The sequence below is a fragment of the Aricia agestis genome, chromosome 8 (genome assembly GCF_905147365.1).
Source record: "Aricia agestis chromosome 8, ilAriAges1.1, whole genome shotgun sequence".
Lineage (NCBI taxonomy): Eukaryota > Metazoa > Arthropoda > Insecta > Lepidoptera > Lycaenidae > Aricia > Aricia agestis.
The window spans coordinates 7,757,441-7,779,759 of record NC_056413.1 but is presented as its reverse complement, the minus strand read 5'-3'; the positions used below and the strand labels follow the sequence as shown (position 1 = coordinate 7,779,759).

Below are 22,319 nucleotides of genomic sequence, written 5' to 3'. Positions count from 1 at the left end.
TACTAGTTCAATTTGCAATTTTAAGGGCCTGTTTCACCACTTCCTGATAAGGCTATCCACCAATTACCTTGACAGATGTAGTATGGAGAATCTGTAAAAAAAAGTTGTGAATAGCCTATTAGGCACTTTATCAGAAAGTGTTGAAACAGGCCCTAAGCTTTCTGGAAATCTGTCACGACAAAAGACACAATAATATATTGATCACCAAATTAAAAACTAGTAATGAGATTAAAACACAGATTACATGTCAAGATTATATTCTAATGAGATCATTATCCTTAATTACATCATACTTAACGAGTTTAGAATATTTTCTCAATAATTTTCGCCAGTAACATTTGACATCTTTATCAGTGAGATTATCCCAGATATGTTGAAAGCCTCGCTCTGCTATCTCCTTAGCTAACGAATCTCGTTCTTTAAAATATGTTATATAATTGCTGATTTCTTCCTCCGATGCAGTCGGACTAATCGGGACATAATGCACCCAAGGTTTGAGCGACGGGTAAAAGAACTCCAGCCATTCATCGCCTACGTGAAATACAAGGGACTTGCACAGAAACAGGTGCTTGAAACGAAAACTAGCTGCTACTCCTCTGTAATTGAACAAATATTTGTACTTGCAATGGTCCTCAAATGACACTTCTTGAGCAGGTTCAGCATACAGAGTGTCCTGAAATCATAAAAGAAAACAATATTTGAAAAGGAAGGGTAAAATGAATTAAACTAAGAAAAAAAATTGAAATCAAGAAACAAACTTACTGCATCTGATTTCCAAGCTTGATTTTTTGTGTACTGAGCATCAACTAGGTCTGGTTTACTTCTTGACAGTAAAACCAAATTGTCCCTTTCAGCATTTGTACGGGATCCCCTAAAGAAAGCTTTCTCTTCTTTTTTATCCCATGGCCACCTGAAACCGTTCATAGGAAATTATGTAATGCTATGTAAAATAAAGTAACTAGTACAATATTTGCTAGATTTCCACAGAACCCTAACTCTCATATTCAAATTAGGCCTTCATTTTACTATAATTGAATTAAACACTAACCATCTTGACAATAGAAAAAGATTTTTTGATTTTCAACCATTCAAATGTGTTAACATTCTTTAGTATTTAAATATATATTAAAATAAAACTTACTTGTCTGCAGCTGTGGATATTGAGATTCTATGTTGATCCCATCTTCCAATGCCAGTAGGATAGAGAGCAATTGCAGGACCACCTTCCCAAAAGCTCCAGGCAGGATACATTATGTCAGCATAATCATTTGTCTTAAAAATGACATTAATTATTATTTACATACAGCATAATTTTATTACATAATATCACCATAATATATATTAATTAATTAATATTAGAGATGTGCCGATCATGACTTTGGCCGACTAGCCGATTAGCCGATTAGTCGGCTGCAAAGAAGCCGACTAATCGGCCGACTAGTCGGCCAAGCCGATCATGGTTTCGGAAGTTTCCGTAATGCTTTTTTACTGCTGTTTCGCGTCACACACGTCGCCTACAAACGTGTCGAATCGTATTATGCATGTTTACTTCGCGTACGTTACTTTATTTTGTTTAGCTATGATACAGTAATTGATGGTTTTCATTAAATATTTCAAGTACATGAAATCTCGATTTAATAATACTTATTTAATTTGTTGTTAAAATTATATTTACAAAAATAATATCTTTACTAGCCAGAAATTTCAGAAACACTTCATTTAATTTTAAAATGTGTAACACTTATTGAGTGTGATCTGAACACATTATAAATATGTAACTAGCTATTTGACAGATTTTATACGTGGGAGAGCCATGCTTCGGCACGAATGGGCCGGCTCGACCGGAGAAATACCACGTTCTCACAGAAAACCGGCGTGAAACAGCGCTTGCGATGTGTTTCGCCGAGTGAGTGAGTTTACCGGAGGCCCAATCCCCTACCCTCCCCTATTCCCTCTTAAAAGGCCGGGAACGCACCTGCAGCTCTTCTGATGCTGCGAGTGTCCATGGGCGGCGGAAGTTGCTTTCCATCAGGTGACCCGTTTGCCCCCTTATTTTCATTAAAAAAAAAAAGCTTTGCTCGGTATTCGATAAAACACGAATAAAATGACATTTTCTGAAAATGATTCCTAGCTAGATCGATTTATCGCCCCCGAAACCCCCTATTAACTAAATTTCATGAAAATCGTTGGAGCCGATTCCGAGATTCCAATTAGTTATATACAAGAATTGCTCATTTAAAGAAATAAGATAAAGGTTTTTCTTTAATATAATTTCAATAATAGTAAAAAGCCGATTAGTCGGCGCTTTTTGCTGACTATTCGCCGATTACAAAAGTGTCCGTTTACCGACTAGTCGGAACTGTTATTTACTTTTGCACTGTTTGGGTATGCATATAAATGTTCATAAAGATTGTATTACTATAGACCAAAAGCATTTTATTGAGAGTGTCTTAGATAAATTCAACATGACTGATTGTTCAAATTCTGACACACCTATGGAAGTTAATTTGAAATTGCAAAAGGATGTAAAAAAGTAAAGCAATACAAAAATTTCCATATCAGCAACTAATAGGAAGCTTGATGTACTTATCTGTGCTCACTAGGCCAGATATTTCCTTTAGTATTAGTTTTTTAAGTCAATATAATAATTGTTTTAATGAAACTCATTGGAAACATTTAAAACGTTTATTGAAATATCTAAAGAAAACAAAGAATTATGGCTTAATTTATAGAAAGACTAATTGTAATCTTAGTGGATTCGTTGATGCTGACTGGGCGTCTTGTACTTTAGATAGACGGTCATATACAGGTTTCTGTTTCATAATGTCAGGATCAGTGATTTCATATGAAGCTAGAAAGCAAAAAACTGTAGCGCTTTCCAGTACGGAAGCAGAATACATGGCCTTGTCAGAATCTTGTAAAGAAGCAATGTATCTCAGGAATCTGTTAAGTGAATTAATTGAACTAGATGAGAATGTACCTATATGTTTATATAGCGACAATCAAAGTTCTATCAAATTAGCATCTAATCCGCTGTTTAGTAATAAAAGTACAAAACGCATAGACACTAGACATCACTTTGTGAGAGAATGTGTATTAGAGAAAAGAGTTGTAATTAAATATGTGTCAACTTCAGAAATGCCAGCCGACATGTTTACTAAAAGTTTAAGTGCAAATAAACATTATAAGTTCCTTAGTATGATTGGCATGTCTGAAATTGCTAAGTAAAATAACTATATTTTTTGTTTGTCATAGATTCATTCCGGAGTCTAGATTATTTTGTTAGGGCAGGATGTTATTTATACCCATGTAATGTAACAAAATAATAAATACATATTGTATACTAGCGCCATCAACTATTTGGTATCTGATCTATGATTATCTGTGACCGAGTTAATATGTTACTTATTAATATTATCTGTGAACTATGTCTGTTATCTGTGGAATAAAAAGTTATGGTTAGTCGATTACCAAAAGTTACACACTGCGTTTCAATAGGAACATCTCAAATTATTATGCTGCCTTTGTAAAAAATTTGAACTCAATGAGGCAAGAAAGAATACATTTTATGATAAATATTAGTAATATTTACCTTACTGAAAGAAAAAACTGGAGATTTCTTATGTCCCCAAGAGAGGTTTATTTGGGGCCAATCTCTTGTGTTTATAATGATTTCCATATCAGGCAACTGACTGGCTAAAGACTTCAGGTAATGTTCAATTCCAGCACATCTAGCGGGAAAATGACAATCTTTTTGGCGGTACACTTTATTACTGATTATCTGAAATGAAAACAGAAAGAACACAATATTTAATGCTTGTTGTATACTAATTGTAACATAAATAATAAGTTAATCAGTGCTCTATTTTAGAACAGTCTAATTAATTATTTTGCTACATGACCTGCGCATAATATGTTGTTGGAAATTTATTAGAAATAGCCTACATGTTAAGTGAATGCAGTAGCGCATTCAAACAAACTCTTCAAATTTATAATATTTTATAAGTCTATTCTACAATGATTACCTGATAATTAGTCCCTTTTGGCTGTGCGCTGCTAAACATTTCTTTGGTAATACCACCAGCAAAAGGCAACAGATCCCGTTCTATTACATCTTTATGGCAGCTGCAATTTGATTGTATACATGGCTTGTAGTTCTCTAATGCAAGATCTATTTCGTTAGTGATTTTTGATGTCCAAATATTTGTCTCTACAATTAAATTATGTAAATTAACAAAAAATCTTTACAAATTTAGTAATATCATTGATATTTGTTAAATAACTACGGAGTTTTTGTTTAAAACCTTTACTATATTTGTTGTGTTCTCTGTCGCAGTCGGTTTGTTTTGAGCATGTTTCACCCAGGCTGTCGCATCTCGATAGAAGAAAATAACAAAATATGGTAAAATAAATCCAAATAATATTCATATTGATTAAAAAATTATAACTCTATTTTCCAAACCGATCCAAAACATTTCAAGCAAACTGTCAAAATTGATTTTGACATTGACATCGAAGCCTTTTTTTTTTTTTATATAATGGCACTTCGGCTATAACCATGGCCAGTGTCGAGTATCATATTATGGCGGGAAAACAATATTCTTTAATACAATTTTTTCTATATTATCGTCAGGTCAGTCAGGTCTAAAGTCTAGTCAAAGTCTAAGTATAAAGTCAATACAGTCAAGAAGTCAAGTCGGTCGATTCAGTAAAGTGGTAGGACGCTTTACTGAAACTTTTGATGGAGTTTTGGTTTTTTTTTCTGATTATTACATCACTTTCCCACACTTGTGCACGATAACGAATATTTAATGGTTAATATCCTACCAATATTACACATTAAAAACCCAGATAACACAATTTTAGGAAAATAATATAAAAACACAACATCACTCTTTCACATTCTCCCAAAAACCTCCACAATATATACTAGTAATCTGTGCTCCACATCGAAGCCTGCCGCCGGATTGCCGGTGACAGACGACAGTTGACAGATAAAAGCTATGTTTTTAACGTACAGCCTTGTCAATAAAAAGATTTTAAAAACCACGGAATAAATAAGGTACAAAAACCAGTGATGCCAACTTTCAGAAAATTTCCTTCTAAAGCAACTTGAAAACCCCCAAAATTGCAAACAAAACTCCTCAACTATAGTTTTCCTATATACTATAGCTTTCCAGTTTCCACCCCAAGTGAACGCTGAAAATACTACTTCAGCTGTTCCACATGGCGACCGCAAGCGTTGTGGACGTTGTGGTCGCGGAAAAAAGTCACTCATGACGTCATTATTAATATAAAAGTGGTAACAACTACGAATAATAAAAACTAAGGAAACGTAACTCCCATACTTTAACCGTTTTAAATTTGGCACCTTTTCGAACACTAAAATATGACAATTCAGATTTTCGCCAAGGTCGTATCCCAGGTAACATATCATAATATTGCGCGTCGGACGACAGCCTGCGAGGTTATTGTCATTGTCATAGTTATGAAACAAAGCCGTTGGCAATAATTGTCAAAAGCGGATAGTATTATGCAGTATACACCAAGCACAGATCCTTAACCCTCCGTGCACCACGTGAATAAAAGTTACACCGTGCACCACGTGGGGTTTGTCAAACCCCAAGACTTATCTGGGCAAGAAATGAGTAATTTGTATTTATTTGTTCATTTTATTTGAAATAACTGTTTTTTTTTGTCTATTTAATTGTAATATAAAACGATACTTACTGAGATAACTCCCATTTTTAATCCTATACACCCAAAAATGAAAATTTAGTAATCTTTTACCAAGTAAAACCATAGACTCTTTTTTTGGTGAGCTCCCACAATTGAAAAGTTACCTTTTATTTCCCGTACTGCTTTAAAATTTAACAAATAACTATATAAGGAATACAAATTTAATAATATTAACTTATTATGATCAGTCTGCAGGATATTCAGGCAAGTTGAAATCAGTACATTTTTTACAATGAAAGTGTGCACGGTATGTGTAAGCAAATAGGTTTCTTATTGTGCTCACAACCGTATTTGAGTTTTTTAATTTATCTTCCTGATATAATCTGAATACTTCTTCATTGATCTTGATAATTTTTCTGGTGGTCCAGGGGCTGCTTTGCCAAGAAATTGGTGAAACCGCTTCAATAACCTCTTAGTATCCATGGTTTATATCTTTCCGATTTTTAAAATCTTCTTCTATGAAAGTCATACTTAATTTGTTCATTAACCTGTCCACAAATGCTTATTAAATCGAAATGAATTCAAATATGCGAGAAAAATAGATTTTTTCACATTTCACAATACTCTGTCTATACAACTTTTTAAGGACGTCCTGAACTACGTGGGGTTTGTGGGACCCCAACACACTTTGTGTACGTCTGTTCGTTACATCGGTGAAAAAAATCCTAAGCTACTGCCGCCGAACGGTAAGGCAATGTCTTAATCCCAGCTACATAGAGCGTCAAAAAAATCACGCGATTATTAAAAAAGTTATGAAAATTTTGGTACGTCTGGGGTTTGTAAGGCATCGATAATAATAATATACTTGTAATAATTATGAACAAACCTCGGGCGAATCTAAAACTGTCCGAGCACCTAGAGAAGACGTTTTCAGATTACAAAAATCTATGTGCTAAATTATTACAGAATTAAAATAAAAATCTTACGTAAATTTTGTACTTATTAACTCACAATTAATATAATATTTTAACAACGGTTAGCAGTTTCTTTATTTTTGTTCATTTACAATATTAAAGGAAATATTAATTGTTTTTGTCGATTGAACGTAATTTATTACATTATGTTTTTTTTTTGTTTTGTTGTAAAAAACATCCGTAGCAAGGAATATGAGAATACTCATGAATATCATCATAACGCGTTTAGTATAATGTCAGCCAGACTCTTAAATTTCGTTTATGATTAAATTGTTACATCTTGCATAACACTGTCCATGGCGACATTGTAAAAATTTTGTAATTATATTATTTTTTGATTATTGCACTTTTAGAATAACATGTACATTTAATAAGACAAACACAAAGAGTCCAGCTTAATTTTACGCAAATACCCTAGCATCCAACTTAAATAAACCATCTTGTTTTGGGTCGACAAAATACAAGTTTAGGCATAATTTTAAACAATTCACTTACGGATGAAAGGTTATTTCTGTATTAAAAGTCGTATCTGTATGACTTCTACACCATTTCACAGGGCATTTAGGCATTTTAACAACAAAAATATCGTAAAAAGCTACGTAAAAAGTAAGTAAACAAACCTATGTAAACAAATTGTAAAATGAGTTTGACAATCATTGTCATGACTCATGTCTACCTGGTTGAATGTCACTCGAGTATATATACACGAAAAATGTGTACCGAACACATGCATAAATATGCATATGTATTCGGGTCATATTTTGTCATAAACCTATAATCCTAATATTAAGTCTATGCATTTTGTAGCCTTTTGGTGCACTTTTTTTGACGGAGTTACTCTTCCTTAGTTTTTATTATTCGTAGGGTAACAATATCAATAGTACTAAACGACTACGAGAATATATTATTTTTAATTTTATGCCCAAAAATACCCCCAATAATTTTGCCTCCTAAAAAGTTTTTATTTTTACCCACTAAATTTAGTGGGAAATCCTCATAGTTGGCAACACTGACAGAAACATGGATGAAATATTTCCACCAACCTTGAACACTTTTTTAAGCATCATTGATCAATCTATGAGATTGATCAGTAACAAAAACCAATAAATTAAAAATATATGTTTATTCTTTATACATAAAACAATTTAAATTTCATATTCATGCAGTTATACTTATTTAATTAATATAAAAAGTAAAAAAAAATAGTTTTGTAATAATAATCTAAAAATTGTGTTGGGTCAGTCTAAGTTTGAAAGAAAAATGTTTATTTATTATGAACTATACAACACTTGTAAAAATATCCAGCAATAAGATTGTTAACTATGTTAAATAATAGTAAAAAAAATATTTTAATGCAATTAGCATATTTTCAGAATTGAAGACATGAGGTCCAGGTAAGAAACAGTGAACCAATTGTCGTTTTTTGCATAAATTGAGGCTTTGTTGATTTTATGTGTAGCCAGATATATTAACCAGATAATGAAATAGGTAAGTTACAAGTTGTTCAAATTATAAGGAAAAAAATTAGTAATTGTACTTTTGTTACAAAATGTTAGTTATTTGGTTCTTCCACTCACGTCTTCAATTATATTGTGACGATACTTATGCGTAAAGTTGACTTATTCTAAACATCTTCCTCCTTAGAAATTACTAAAAAATTAAGGCATTTAGCACCTTTGGACTACATTCATCTATAATCTTATAACTACATAAGCTGGTGGTATCCACAGAGTATTTGTGCAAGAAGCAGTCGTGTTTAACACACTAATAATTACAGGAATGGTGTAAGGGCAACTACATTTGTTTACTTGGCAAGTTTGCGTTCGAGTTGATCGGCGATCGCTTGTAGGAAGTCCTCAGTGTTCAAATACATGCCCTCCTTGGTGTTAGCCAGGCCGTGAATGCAGATCACAAGATCCTTGGTCATTTTGCCGCCGTCGATACATTCAACGCACGCCTGAAAGGAAAATTTATTTATTACTAGCTAAAAGCCGAGCTTTGTGAGGGCTCGAGGGCCCTGACAAAACAGAAATACAGCCTGATGATAGACAGACGGACAGACAGCGAAGTCTCAGTGAGAGGGTTTAGTTTTTACCCTCTGGGTATAGAACCGTAAACATTGGAAAGGAGTTTATACACTTTCGTGATTAAGGTTTAAGAGTTTTATGTTACAATATGTCTTAAAAATATATTTGTTGTTTATACAACTCATGCAGTTTACAAATCACAGGTTACATATTACAATAATACGCTATCTTTACAGAATTAGTTCACTGGCAGCGATTATATGCATTAAGTTGTTTATGTGTTATTTACATGTCATGATAAGATATCTCGTTTATCATACGAAATGTGTATATTGTGCATAAGAATATAAAAACAACCTGAAACTGTTATTGTATAACTTGCAAATTGCAATGCATATCTAATATTCGTATGTATAATATGTTATGCATCGTAACTTTCGTAAGTCATACCTAGGGTTGCCAGATGTCCGGTATTTAAGCGTACAGTCCGGTATTTTCGAGGCTTGTCCGGTAAAAAATAAACGGTCATACCGGACAGAACAATGTCCGGTATTTTGAGGAACGTCGGTGTTACTGGTACCCAGTTTTAGGTGATTTTGATTTTTTTTAGAAACTCCTACCTTTATTTCGATATGTAAGTTATAGTATATGGCGACCACAATAATTTTATAACCGCAATAATAATATAAAAAACTGTATTTTTGCGACCTACCATACAAACGGCGGTTATCGATTAGCCGGATTGAATGCGGCTGAATGAAAAACCGCCGGAATTTATTAGGCGCCATACGTTATTCAAAACGGCTAGCCATCTATAATGTAATAAAGCGAAAGATAAGTCGGCTCTTTGACAGTTTTTTGTTCTGATTCTTAATATTCTTGTCGCTGCCTGTGACATAACAACCACAATGGCGTTGGATAACGAAAGTGTGTTGCTAAATTGCGAAGTTTTGAGTGAATTAAACAAAGAAAACAATTAATTTAAGAACAATTTTCAGGTGAAATGAAAGAATTTCTATTATTTACGATGTAAATAAAGTACCGGTACGTGGAAAGTACGATGCGGGTAAACGTGGGCCGCCTTATTGAAGAACGTATCGCAATGACAATCCGGCTAATCGTTAGAGCACCGCATTACGAAACGGCCCTGTTTTTCAAAACAGCTAGCCGTAATGCAATACGGCGGATTATACAATCCGCCTGCGACATATACATACTCTTATGTGTGTAAGTACCACTTAAACATACCCTTATGTGTGTAAGTACCACTTATACATACCCTTGTGTGTAAGTACCACTTAAACATACCCTTATGTGTGTACCACTTATACATACCCTAAGCTATCACTTAGTTTTGTAACACCCTGTATAGCTCTCGCGACACTAACTTACCTCCTCAAGCGCGTTGGCGAAGCGTTCCAACTCGGGTGTGTTATCGAGCTTGGCGCGATGAGCGAGGCCGCGGGTCCAGGCGTATATAGAGGCTACGGGGTTGGTGGAGGTGGGCTGCCCCTTCTGGTGCTGGCGGTAGTGGCGCGTGACGGTGCCGTGCGCCGCCTCCGACTCCACCGTGCGGCCGTCGGGACACATCAGCACAGACGTCATCATGCCGAGAGAACCGTAGCCCTGGAATAGTTTGTTGGTGATATAAACGATTGATAATAAAATATTATCATGATGATATTTTATAACAAGCTGACACTGCAAATATTGTTTTGCCATTTATATATTAGATGATATCATGGGTACACCAACTAATAAACAGCCAAATGGCATTGATAGGTAATTAATTATTTATTTCTACAGTTCTGTAGAAATAAATAATTAGTTATTTATTAATGTCTGTATGTTCATACAGACATTTAAAATCTGTCCATTGATCTCCAACAACTGAAATCTTTTATTCTCCTCTATAGCCGTCTTATGACCGTGGAAGAGAGATAGAAATTAGAAACACACCTGCACAAATGAATGACACATGTAGATTGCTTCTCGGCCAACGTTATGGCTGCCATACACGCTACGGTCTATATCATATATGCCTGCGCAAGTTTCAGTCGAAAGAATTAATTTTCGATTTTACGCCGGTCGCCTGCGCAGGTCCAAAAAATGCACAGGTCTAGTCCTACACACATTTCGGTCTACCTTACATTAGTCACACTAACGTGCAGGCTGCATACTATAATTATGCTACTAGGCTGCATACTCATGGGCGTATATAAGGGGGGTGTCCTGTGGGTCCGGACCCCCCCCCCATTACTATCTTAGTACTACTAATATTAGGTAAGATTCATGCTGGCTTTATTACCTGCGCAACGACGTCAGACTGTACATCACCGTCGTAGTTCTTGCAGGCCCACACGAAGCCGCCGGTGCCCTTGATGGCCTGCGCCACCATGTCGTCGATCAGACGGTGCTCGTACCAGATCTTCGCCGCCTCGAACTTGCCCTTGTACTCGCTGCAACCATTGTGATAATCAACAAAGTAGAATATTAATTGTTTAAGTAAAAAGTAGACAATTAGGAAGCTGAATTACCATGAAAATAGTTTGACAGTACTGTTTAATTGTGCGATATTAGGGGGATATTAGATTATCATATATATTGGATCTGAGATCATTGAGTCAATGATATTGGATAATGTAATATAGACATATGATTCATTTCTTCCTTGATCATAGTTTTTTGACATTTGCTGAGAGATTGGATCCAATACGGTCATAGAAATAGGTGTTGCCAGTTATTTAATATAAAAAAGAGTTTTTAATTTCTTGTTCGTTAATATGTTTCAAATAATGTAATGTAATTATTTTTCTAATTATATACTTGGATAATCTTGCTGAAATAACAAAAAACAAGCCATATTAAAAATGACGATGTCTTTTGACAAATCGAATTCTCTGAGATCTAGTAACCCTGACGTCAATACCTGTCAGCGTTAGCGCTCTCCATTGGCTATTGAAACCACATATGACGAAAAATAGGATGAATGAAATATGATAATGTAATAATTAATATACAGATATGATCAAATGATCATATATAAATGATAATTATAAATGCATATTCCTATGTTAATAATAATATTAAATTAACCACGCCTACAGTCGTTGCGGTCACAATGTTTTGTGTTCGGATACTTCAAGACGTCCTAGGCCCTAGTAGCAAATTTTGAATTTTGTACTGGGTGCTTATTTTATCGTATTATTAATTCCTATTTAAATAAATTACGCAAAAAATGTTTCATGCCGAAGGTTAATAACCAAGGGTATGAAACATATTTTCGCGATACGCGTATATGTTATTTACCAGAGTTCAGGTGCAAAATGCATTCTTAACACATTACATGTTTATCTTTTATTGATTCTACTGTATAATTATTTAAGTGAACGTTAAATTATTATCAATTCTACCTGTCGTAGATTTCTTGGAAGATGTCTTTGAAACGTCCGTCGTAACGTTTCAGGATTGTGTTCTTTGTCGACAGGTACAGTGGCCATTTCTTTTGTAATGCAACCTGTGGAAAAAGAAAACAGTAAGAACTATAATATCAGTATTGTATTCAAGCTATGAGCATAATTTATTTAAGGTATATAGGTACAAAAAGAGATAAATAAATAATATTTAAAGGAATTTAAATATATTATCTAAAAAACCAGTAAGAGTTGATGTATGTTTGATAGAGACCAATGACCTCAAGTGTCGATAACCCAAACAGCACACAACCATAAAAATCCGGTAATGTTAAAGGACGGACAAGCGTTTTAACATAACAAGCATCAGCAGTGGCGTAGCGAGCTAGGAAGCCCAAAATCGATTTAATTTATATTTATTAGATTCTTGCAGACCAAGTCTAGGTAAGCCCATAATAAAAAATGAGTAAAAAAACGCTTGTATTTCATTTACATAGATATTATTTTGTCTTGGCAAGGGTCAAACTTTTTTCTTACACACGCTTGGGAGCACGATGCCTAATAATGCTAAATATTTATTAATAGAGTTCCCATAGTAGGCTGTAAGCCAAATTGGCAATTTTCGAATGGGTTTAATTGTAAGTATATTTAACGCAAATAACACATTAACGCCAGTAAAATTGTCTCAGTTCTTGAGTCGAGTCTTCTTCAATCGAGTGTCATTGACCTAACAAAAGTAGTAACATCTGTAGCCCAAACGAATTGTCGTAATTTTGTATCAAGATCAAATAATTATTCGTCAATGTCGCACTGCGCACAACTGCCCCCAGAGCTGTTATGGTACTGATAGACCCTGGGCCAGCTTTGATATTTTATGAGTACCACTGGCCACTTTAATTTCCGCCGCCCTATGTACGTAATCTGCCGCCATCCTAGGACTAATTACGCCTGCCGGCTGCCGCCTATAGGCCATGGCTACTGCCTAAATATAAAATACTGTTGCCCGCGACTTCGTCCGCGTGGACTTCAGTTTATAGCGCGCGATGTCAATAAAATTGGTGTCAAAAGCTTTAATAAAAAAACCCTGGTACCCCTTAAATCAAAACAGCTGTGCAGTGTCAGTAGGGTTGCTGAGAATTCCTCTTCCGCTTCCTCATAATGAGGAAGTTCCGCAATATTTTGGGTTCTTCAACCGTACCGCATCCTCATAAATAAAAAATAAAAAATCCTCTTCCGCTATCGCTTCCTCAAAATTTAAGAGGAATTTATGAGGAATTTCACTGCGCATGCGCGTCGCGTATCCATCTTTTTTGTGTGCGTGTGTTGTGTATGTTACTGAACTCATCAATTACTGGACCGATTTTGATGATTTTTTATTGGGTGTGTTTTGAGAATGGTTTAGATTCATAGTTGGGTCCACTGGAAAATGCCCTTTTAATTATTTTTTGTGTAATGTATGTACCTAGTTATGGATAGACAGGACAAAGACTTTTGGGTTGGGTCCGCTAGTATTTATAATTTCCTATCATCCTCTTCCTCATCCGCTTCCACTTCCGCTTCTTCATCCGCATCCTCTAAATTTGCGCGTGAAAATTCCTCTTCCTCCTCTTCCTCATAATCACTTTCTCAAGAACCCTATTAGTGTGCATATAATATTTAATTTTTTAAAATTAATCTTTATATTTTATGCCAAATTTTTAAGCTTATTTAGCCCCGCAATTACACAACTTTACCCATAAACTATTTATCATTGATAGGTTTAAGGTTACGTCACTGCATAGATAAAGTACTGATTTAATAAGTAACGTAAAAAATAAGTTACGTAAAAAAGAAATAACAATCGAAAAAAATTGATTATACGATAATACCACCTCTTATAGAACGACTTCTGGGCAAGCGTTAGCGCGATGTAGGAGACGCACGGCGCCATCTATTTTGAATTTTTGGAACTAACTTAATTTGAACAAATTTACGCATTTTCACCCCCTTACAACGCTTTTTTCCAGTAAAAAAGTAGCCTATGTCCTTTCTCAGGCTTAAGACTATCTGTATACAAAATTTCATTACAATCGGTTCGGTAGTTTTGGCGTGAAATCGAGACAGACAGATAGACAGACAGAGATACTTTCGCATTTATAATATTAGTATAGATATAGGCCTATAGGTCATGGCTACTGCCTATACCGGATTTTTATGGTACCAATTTCCAGAAATAAATGATTCTGATTCTGATAAATCCTGCAGGGCTGGATCATTGACTGGGTGCTCTGTAAACAATACGGCTGCACTGATACGACATTTTTCTACTCTCCGGTTCCCAATTTATTTTTTTAATTTAACGATATTCGACGCCAGCGTAGCAACGCGACCGGAATATTGATTATATTCAAATCGGACGGCACGTTATTATGAAAACATCTAGGATCTGAGATCTTATTAAGCATATTTTAATGTTTTTTTGCAAAATATTATTATATTTATGTCGCAAAATCATCTGAATTTAATTAAGGTAAAAGTTTTATCATTGTCACTGCCGAGAGCTCACACAACTTTGTTGTTATCAGAAATATTATGGATCACATAAAAACGCACACCAAAAACACTCCTTCATAATAATTTTCACTAATTCTTATAATTTATATTTCCTTCAGACTTTAAAGTGGACGAAGTTCCAATATTTTCATCCGTGGATTAAATATACATCATTGAATAAATTATTTATCAATTAATTTAAGGAGTAAGGACCGCCCCGCCGACTATCTAAATTCTTTTTAGACTGACCAATTTGTTTGTAGGAGAAAAATAGAACATACCTACTGATTATGATATTACTGTGTAACCCATTATGCGTTGCCAAACCATGCCCCGTGTTATCGGTTGTACAAAAAGTACACGTCATACTTTTTGTAAGACCGATAGACAGGTTACATGCTCAGTTTCTCATCAGTTCAGCCCATCAATCTGGTAAGATTGACGCGAAACTGAACGTCTGGCCAATTGATTGACGGACTGATTATTTCCTTTTTTTAGCTGCGAATAATAAAAACCAGGAAAGAGTAACTATATAAAAAAATATATTTTAGGCATGTGTTCGGTACTCAATTTAGTAGGAATTTCCTATGGATCGAAAAGGAACCAAATTCAAAATGGTTGAAAAATGGGAGTTATGTTTCCTTAGTTTTTATTATTCGTAGACTTTTTACTTTTTAGCCATCAATCTGGTGTCAGTCTGAGACTGAACGTGTGACATACGTCATTGGGCGATGGATAACCTAATTTACCTGGAAGCTGGAGTGCGCGAAGGCCCTGATGGACTCGTCGGTGTTGTACATGCCCATGGCGACGCCGGGCACCTTGAAGTCGTACAGCAGCTTCGTCTCCACGGAACCGTCTGCCGCCGTGTAAACCATTTCAACCTGTAACAATTAACTGGGTTAAATGTGTTACAAAACATATAAAACATAAGAAAATCAGGCTACTGGTAAACACTGACAAAACTTCATATAACATTACGTTCCACATTTGACGGAGTCTTATAACGTCTAAAACTATCCCGGGGGAGATATAGTCCGATCGCAAGACAGAGAGAAATTCGTCCATTGACCTATGGCTGTTCGTCTCTGTCACTCATAAGTCGCACACGAAGATATTGTTAATTGTTATTTGGTAGGTATATCTACTCCACGCACACAGTAAGTGAGCCGTTTGTCTAATACCAAATTTTTGTGTTCGCTTGTAAAAAGAAGTAAGTATCAAGCCAAAATCAAATTTCTTTATATCCGGGCTTTATAGTCAGTTACTGACTTTGTCAAGCATACATTCAGACTTGTGCTTCATGAATTGTTATCGGTTTCTTTAGTCGTTCGACTACCCTGCCCCGGACTAGTCGATGCCTAAAACGCCAATAATCTCAACCCACCTTGCCCGGCTTGGACACAACGAAGTCCTGTGCTTTGTACTGGTCGCCGTGCGCGTGACGGCCGATGACGATGGCGTTGGTCCAGCCGGGCACCACGCGCGGGATGCTCTTGCACAGGATGGGCTCACGGAACACGGTGCCGCCTAGGATATTACGGATCGTGCCGTTCGGACTCAGCCACATTTTCTTCAGCTTGAATTCTAGAACAAAAATGTGCTATGAGACTAGGAAATGTCTAGAGGAGGTGATCAGGGAGGCTCAAGGAGTATTAGCTGTAGCTGCTAGGCATAATCTTAAGTGTTAAGATCTTTGTAACTCTACAGTCTTGAAATAAGATATTCTATTGCAGTGGTTACCATCGAGATTCGCAAAATGAGGAGAAATCAAGTGTCTAATTAGAATATCCCTTTATATTATTCCTGCATAATATTACAAGCAAGCTATGGTCTATACTTCTATAGCTTCGAGGTTTTCGATTCCAAAACCTAGTAAAGGACTGCCTGAATGTACAAGATTTTTTACTTTGAATAACAAAGCCGGATTGTAATTCGTAAACTATAGATCTACCAGAATCTGATGGCAAAAAGCGAGAAAATAAATTGACTCTAGCAATACCGGGGTAATTGAAATAAAACATTTTGATCCTTTTTTTTCTTAAAGCGGCTGATTCTGTATGTTAAACATGCAAATATTAAAATTTATCAAATGATAAAGGATATTTATTGAAAATCTGCTGTCAAAAATTGCCATCATATTCTGGTAGACCTATAAAATATATCCGTATTATATGATAACAAATGTGTCTATAATTACTCAATAGTTCAAATGTAGGTGAACAGTATAGATAACGGATATCGAAGGACGCCACGCCAATTTGCAGTTATTGTGTCAATAATCAATACATTAGTAATTAGTATTGATATATAGTTTCATATAATATTAATTATATGAAACTATAGGCAATTGAGAAATGAAGCTAATTATCTCCAAATTCTTCTATCACTAACATATTTAAAAAAATGTTTTTGCCCTATTATATTTAAAAAATATATTTATATACCTAAATAAAATGTTCTCATGTTATTCAAATGCAGTCATAAATATAGGACAAAACCTGCATCTATTTGAATGTCCTTCAGAAACCTGTTATTAAACTAAAACCAGGACAATTGTGGTCGATGAGGAAGTATCATACCTTCCACTCTCTGCTCATCAGGCGTGATGGTGGCGCACTTGATGCCCACGTTGTGTTTGAGTATGGCGTGAGCGGCGTCTATCGTCACCTGGTCGTCCGTGGCGTCGCGGTGCGGGAGACCCAGGTCGAAGTACAGACAGTCCAGCTGCATAGAAAATATACTTATTAGAAGCCGAAGTTGATTAGGTACCTCGTTCGAAGAAAACTCTATGGAAACATGTGCCAATTTAATTTATGTGTGGGTCAGTATTTAGTTTAAAGGGTGTGCCTTTATATTATCTATAGTAAGAGCTCATTATCCCATCGCTATTTGTCTCATTTGTTTGTGCACGATAATGCTGTTCCCACGGGTACCCAAAAGGAGCGCGACAAGAAAGGAGAGTCTACATGTATGTTATCTAAAGTCGGGTTTTCTTTCCTGACGCTATAACTCAGAACGCACGAACCGATTTCCATGGTTTTGCATTCGTTGGAAAGGTCTCGGGCTCCGTGAGGTTTATAGAAAGAAAAATCAGAAAAAACTTCAAGAGAAAAATTATAAATGCGAAAGTCTGTCTGTTCCAAAGTCCACGCGGACGAAGTCGCGGGCAACAGCTAGTAAATCAAAATAATAAAACATTGACAATTCACAATAGTCCGCTGCTAAACATTCATTTTTCTTGGCTGTGCAAGCATAAGTACAGACGAGAGCAAATAATAGAATTAATTAGTACTCGTTTAGGCCTATTGAATTCACATGTCACGTTGTATGTGCGTTTATATTTAGCTTTATTAGTAGTTGAGCATGTGTTTTTTTTTACTTTTTAGACAAACTTAATAAGTGTACCCAACTTAAAAGTGTGAATAGTAATATTTGTGCACATCCTATTTGCTGTTTTAATCCTATCTCTCTCCGTGGGGCTGCTGGGAGAGATTTCTTTTTAGAAATAAGCAGATCCTTTGGGTCGTCTTTCTGTGTAAACTGTAATATTGAAATGTTTCCTGTGCACAATAAATTTTATTAAAAAAAATAGTAGAATAGTCCAGGAAATAAAGTCGATTGACTTCAAAAGTTTTGGGTAAGGCTTGATTATTCCATAGTTTCCTGTAACGATGGAAAACGAAGTTTTCGTGTGTTGTATACTGCGGAAAAACATTTACTTAAATGTTAACAAATGGTATCAACACCACTATCATATCATCGCGTTAAGTATTAAGACCACTAGCAAAGCACCAGTATCTAATCAAATCTAAATAATGATATCGCTGCGAAAGTGGAAATTTTATCGTGTGATAATGCAGAAAAAATATAACATAATAATATTATGTAAGTACAGATTGTTGTCTGTATTTTGTAATTATCGTTGTCATATTAACAAGACGCATGGTTTGATGATGTCATTATGGAGCGGGCATGTAATTGCATTCCAGCGATGCGTCAAGTTAAGGTCACAACTCACAGCACACATATCAACTCTGAAAGGGATCGTCACCGTATCGCCTTTCGCCTCGCCGTCAACCAGGCGTCAACTTAACGTATGCGCGTAACCAAAGCGTATCAGTAGCGCCTGCACGTCAACTCGGCTACGGCTAGGCGACGCCTCGCTTACGGCTCGGGGAAGGGGAAAGGGGCAAGGGTGGATGAAGAAACGTAAGCTTGTAAGCACGGGCACGACGAGCCGTAAGCGGGTGGACGAAGAGCCGTAAGCGGGTCGGTTGACGGCTAGTTGACCAAGTGTCGCATCCCGGTTCGGAGCCTGTTCCGAGGCGAGTCGATTACGTTACGGTTCCGCTTAGTGTGAGTTGCAGTAGGGAGTTTCATACAAACAATATTAAACGGCTCGAGGCGATACGGTGCCGATCCCTTTCCGAGTTGATATGTGTGCTGTGACCTTTAATGTGACCATGTTGTACCGTGTTGACCGTGCCCGCAACTCCGTTGCGCCAAAATGTGTTTATCTCGCGGGAGCCGTACATTTTTCCGGTATAAAAAGTATCATTTCCCAATCTCCATAACAAATTTCAGCAAAATTGGTTCAGCGGTTTGGGCGTGAAGAGGTGACAGAGTTGAGAGACAGACACACTTTCGCATTTATAATATTAGTATGGAAAATCTAATATTATGGACATAGTAGTTAAAGACTGGTCGCGGTATAGAGAGAAATTCGGTCATAGAACCTATAGGTGCTGGAAACTTTAACCCAACAATCCCTAAGTGCATTCATCCATCCATGCATTCCGTGAGCCGCATATGTTAATTTTTTCGTGCGCGTGGTAATCAGATACTAGCATGAAGCTGATACTAGATAGGACAAAAGTGCCGTAAATAGCCTTTTTGGCGCCCTGTGCGAGCTTATACACTTATAACTGCACCCTTGTTTTTCAACTGGCTTCCAAAAAGGAGGTTATATGTTTGCCTGTAGATTTTTTTTACTACATTGAAAAACATCTCTGGGGCGCAGCGGGAAGTACTTATCGGGAGCAATTCGAAAGAATGAGAGTCTGCCTGGTCTGGCCATTCTTGCGCCCCCCCAGAGTCTACGCCCTGTGCCTGGGCACCGGTGGCACCGCCCTATTTACGGCACTGGACAATATACGAAATTCGATCTATCTGGTGACTTATTGAAAGCAACCAGAATTTGTCTTGATCCATTTAACAATGTTATGTTTGGTGCCTTATCTATTAAAAATTGCTTTGTATATTTATATATTATGTATAATGCAAAATATGTTGTTCTTGTATTATCATAAAATACATCTATATTTTTGGAATTGCTATAATATAAGCTATGCACTACGAATAATAAAAACTATTTATTATTCGTAGGCTATGCAGTATTGCAGAGACACTTGCTTAACTGGACATTAATTACCTACTTTAAGACTTTAAGGTTTTTATGTTTCAGAAACTTTTAATCTATATTCTAAATAATTTTTATATTGTTGCAATGTCAAAAATTTAATTCAAAAGAAAATTATAAATACAGGTCACGGTATATCAGTGTATGCAGTCTCACAGTAAGTATACTAAAACCGGTTTTGAAACAACAGTTTGCAACACGATAATAATTATTATAATATGCAGCCCGAACAAGAACTTGTCTTGGTTTTAAGGTGATAATAAATAAAGGTTATCAAGTTTCTCCAAATCGAGTTCTACTGTACCTATTCAATGAGAGCTGACAGTTAACAATTGTTTTCAGGTATTACTGAAACCATAAATGTTTTAGATTAAAATATGATAAATAAGCAAATAATATCAATATTAGATTTATGTGTACTCGCAACAACATTAACAATAATTCATACATACCTACTTGATAATCCTACACCATATACTTAATATGGAGTAGAATTCTTACAATCTTGCTACTTTCTTTTATGAAATTTTCAATAGTACAGTAACTATACAAATAAAATGTTTGTAGATTGTTACTAGATGTTGACTAGATTGTTATATCTAAATTGGTGACAAAATTGGAATCAGAGAAATATATACATACGCCAGATAATCAGTACCCCCTATGAATAATAAAAACTAAGGAAAAGTAACTCTGTCAAAAAACATATTCTACTATACTAGTCAAAAATGTGTACCTAAGGTACACATTTCAATACATTTGCAATATTTAGGTAGCCTTGAGCGGTATCAGGTTGACGTTATATGACAGTTCGAAAGGAACTAAAACGGTAATAGTATGGGAGTTACGTTTCCTTAGTTTTTATTATTCCTTTTATATAATTATATATATTAGCAGTACCCATAATAATTAACAAAAGGCAATTTGTAAATTGTTTATAAACTACCTTCAGAACCTCATGAATAGAGGGTCTACAATCTACATTCTCATTAACAGATCTGTTGTCTAATAGGATAATAAACAAATTTATAATACCTTTACATATGGGAAAATCAATTTTTCTTTAATTTTCTCCCAGATAATACGGGTCATTTCATCCCCGTCCATTTCAACAACAGGGTTTGCCGCAACAACCCGTTTAGCAGTACCATCTGTAACAAGGTATTTACTTTGAAATAACTTTTTTAATTGAATCTACATGATTTTAAATCTAATAAATAAGATATTATGGTACACTATACTTACCAATAATACTTTTCTATGGTAGAATCCCAAACATCACAAGAAAATAATTTTCATACATTGTGAAATTGTATTCTTAAAAATTGTGAAATTTATGAAGATTCTGTACATTTTAAGTGAATAGCAATTTTAAGAAAATTTACTTACAACTTCTTACTGAGCCGGTAGTTTTATCAGCGACCAGCCGAAGTAATCTCTTAGCATTTTGTCCAGCTCCTGCCATTTTTTGTTTTGAACTATACAGAACTTGATTTATAACTACAATATTTTTTTAATTTAATTTAATAACGTTGTTTAAAATTATTACGAAACAAATTAGGAAATAAATAGCCGGACGAAGTTACTGCTACAATGAATGACAACGAAAAATGAAAAGGACAAGAAAAAAATGAATGAACTCGGCACAGACTACTAAGGGATACTACGTGAACTTGGAACTGCACAGTGCACCTGTCGGCTGTCAAACAAGTCACTAGTGTCAATTTCCAATTCATTCTATGAAGTAAAGTTCATTCAACTGTGCAAAGAATAAACAAAACCTAGCGTCATAAGTCATAACTCATACAAAATTAAACGTCCACACCATAATAAAGTACTCTGTGGGCCACACTAACGTTTAACGTCAATGCCCAACAACGCGACAATTATTGCGATAATTTTAAAGCAGCCTCTACACGTTGGCCGTGTTTGCCGAACAGAAGAGGACGGCGCTATACTAAATGAAACCTAATATAACAAAACAAAAATTTTGAAAATCGGTTCTCAAACGGCGGAGTAGTGGTCGAACATACAAAAAAATAATATATATCCACAGCCGAATATATAACCTCCTTGTTTTTTGGAAGTCGGTTAAAAAAAGAAATTGAATTATTTGCGTCTTTCTTTCTGGTATAGCGCCGTCCCCTTCTGTTCCGCAAACACGGCCAACGGGTAGAGGCTGCTTTATGGGTGGCTACACTTGAACGGTCAACGTTTAATGCCCAATTGGCATTAAAACGGCGTTGATTTTACTACCGACTTCAAAAAAGGA

The 22,319-nt window shown here is 35.6% G+C and overlaps 2 protein-coding genes across 2 annotated transcripts; both read right to left on the bottom strand.

Annotated features, from left to right (window-relative positions):
* Window positions 1-240: 240 nt before the first annotated feature.
* On the bottom strand, window positions 241-4,467 carry LOC121729681 (O-glucosyltransferase rumi homolog). Its single transcript, XM_042118274.1, has 6 exons — window positions 4,305-4,467; window positions 4,026-4,210; window positions 3,593-3,781; window positions 1,142-1,272; window positions 763-910; window positions 241-673 (listed from the first exon to the last, which is right to left on the bottom strand). Exons 1-6 carry the CDS (start codon window positions 4,426-4,428, stop codon window positions 254-256), a joined length of 1,197 nt encoding a protein of 398 aa, XP_041974208.1. The 5' UTR covers window positions 4,429-4,467; the 3' UTR covers window positions 241-253.
* Window positions 4,468-8,160: 3,693 nt separating this feature from the next.
* LOC121729694 (isocitrate dehydrogenase [NADP] cytoplasmic-like) lies at window positions 8,161-21,651 on the bottom strand. The gene is made up of 9 exons (XM_042118291.1): window positions 21,437-21,651; window positions 21,083-21,198; window positions 17,208-17,352; window positions 16,013-16,212; window positions 15,375-15,509; window positions 12,094-12,197; window positions 10,989-11,139; window positions 10,073-10,306; window positions 8,161-8,610 (listed from the first exon to the last, which is right to left on the bottom strand). The coding sequence occupies exons 1-9, from the start codon at window positions 21,510-21,512 to the stop codon at window positions 8,458-8,460; spliced, it is 1,314 nt and encodes a 437-aa protein (XP_041974225.1). The 5' UTR covers window positions 21,513-21,651; the 3' UTR covers window positions 8,161-8,457.
* Window positions 21,652-22,319: the final 668 nt, after the last annotated feature.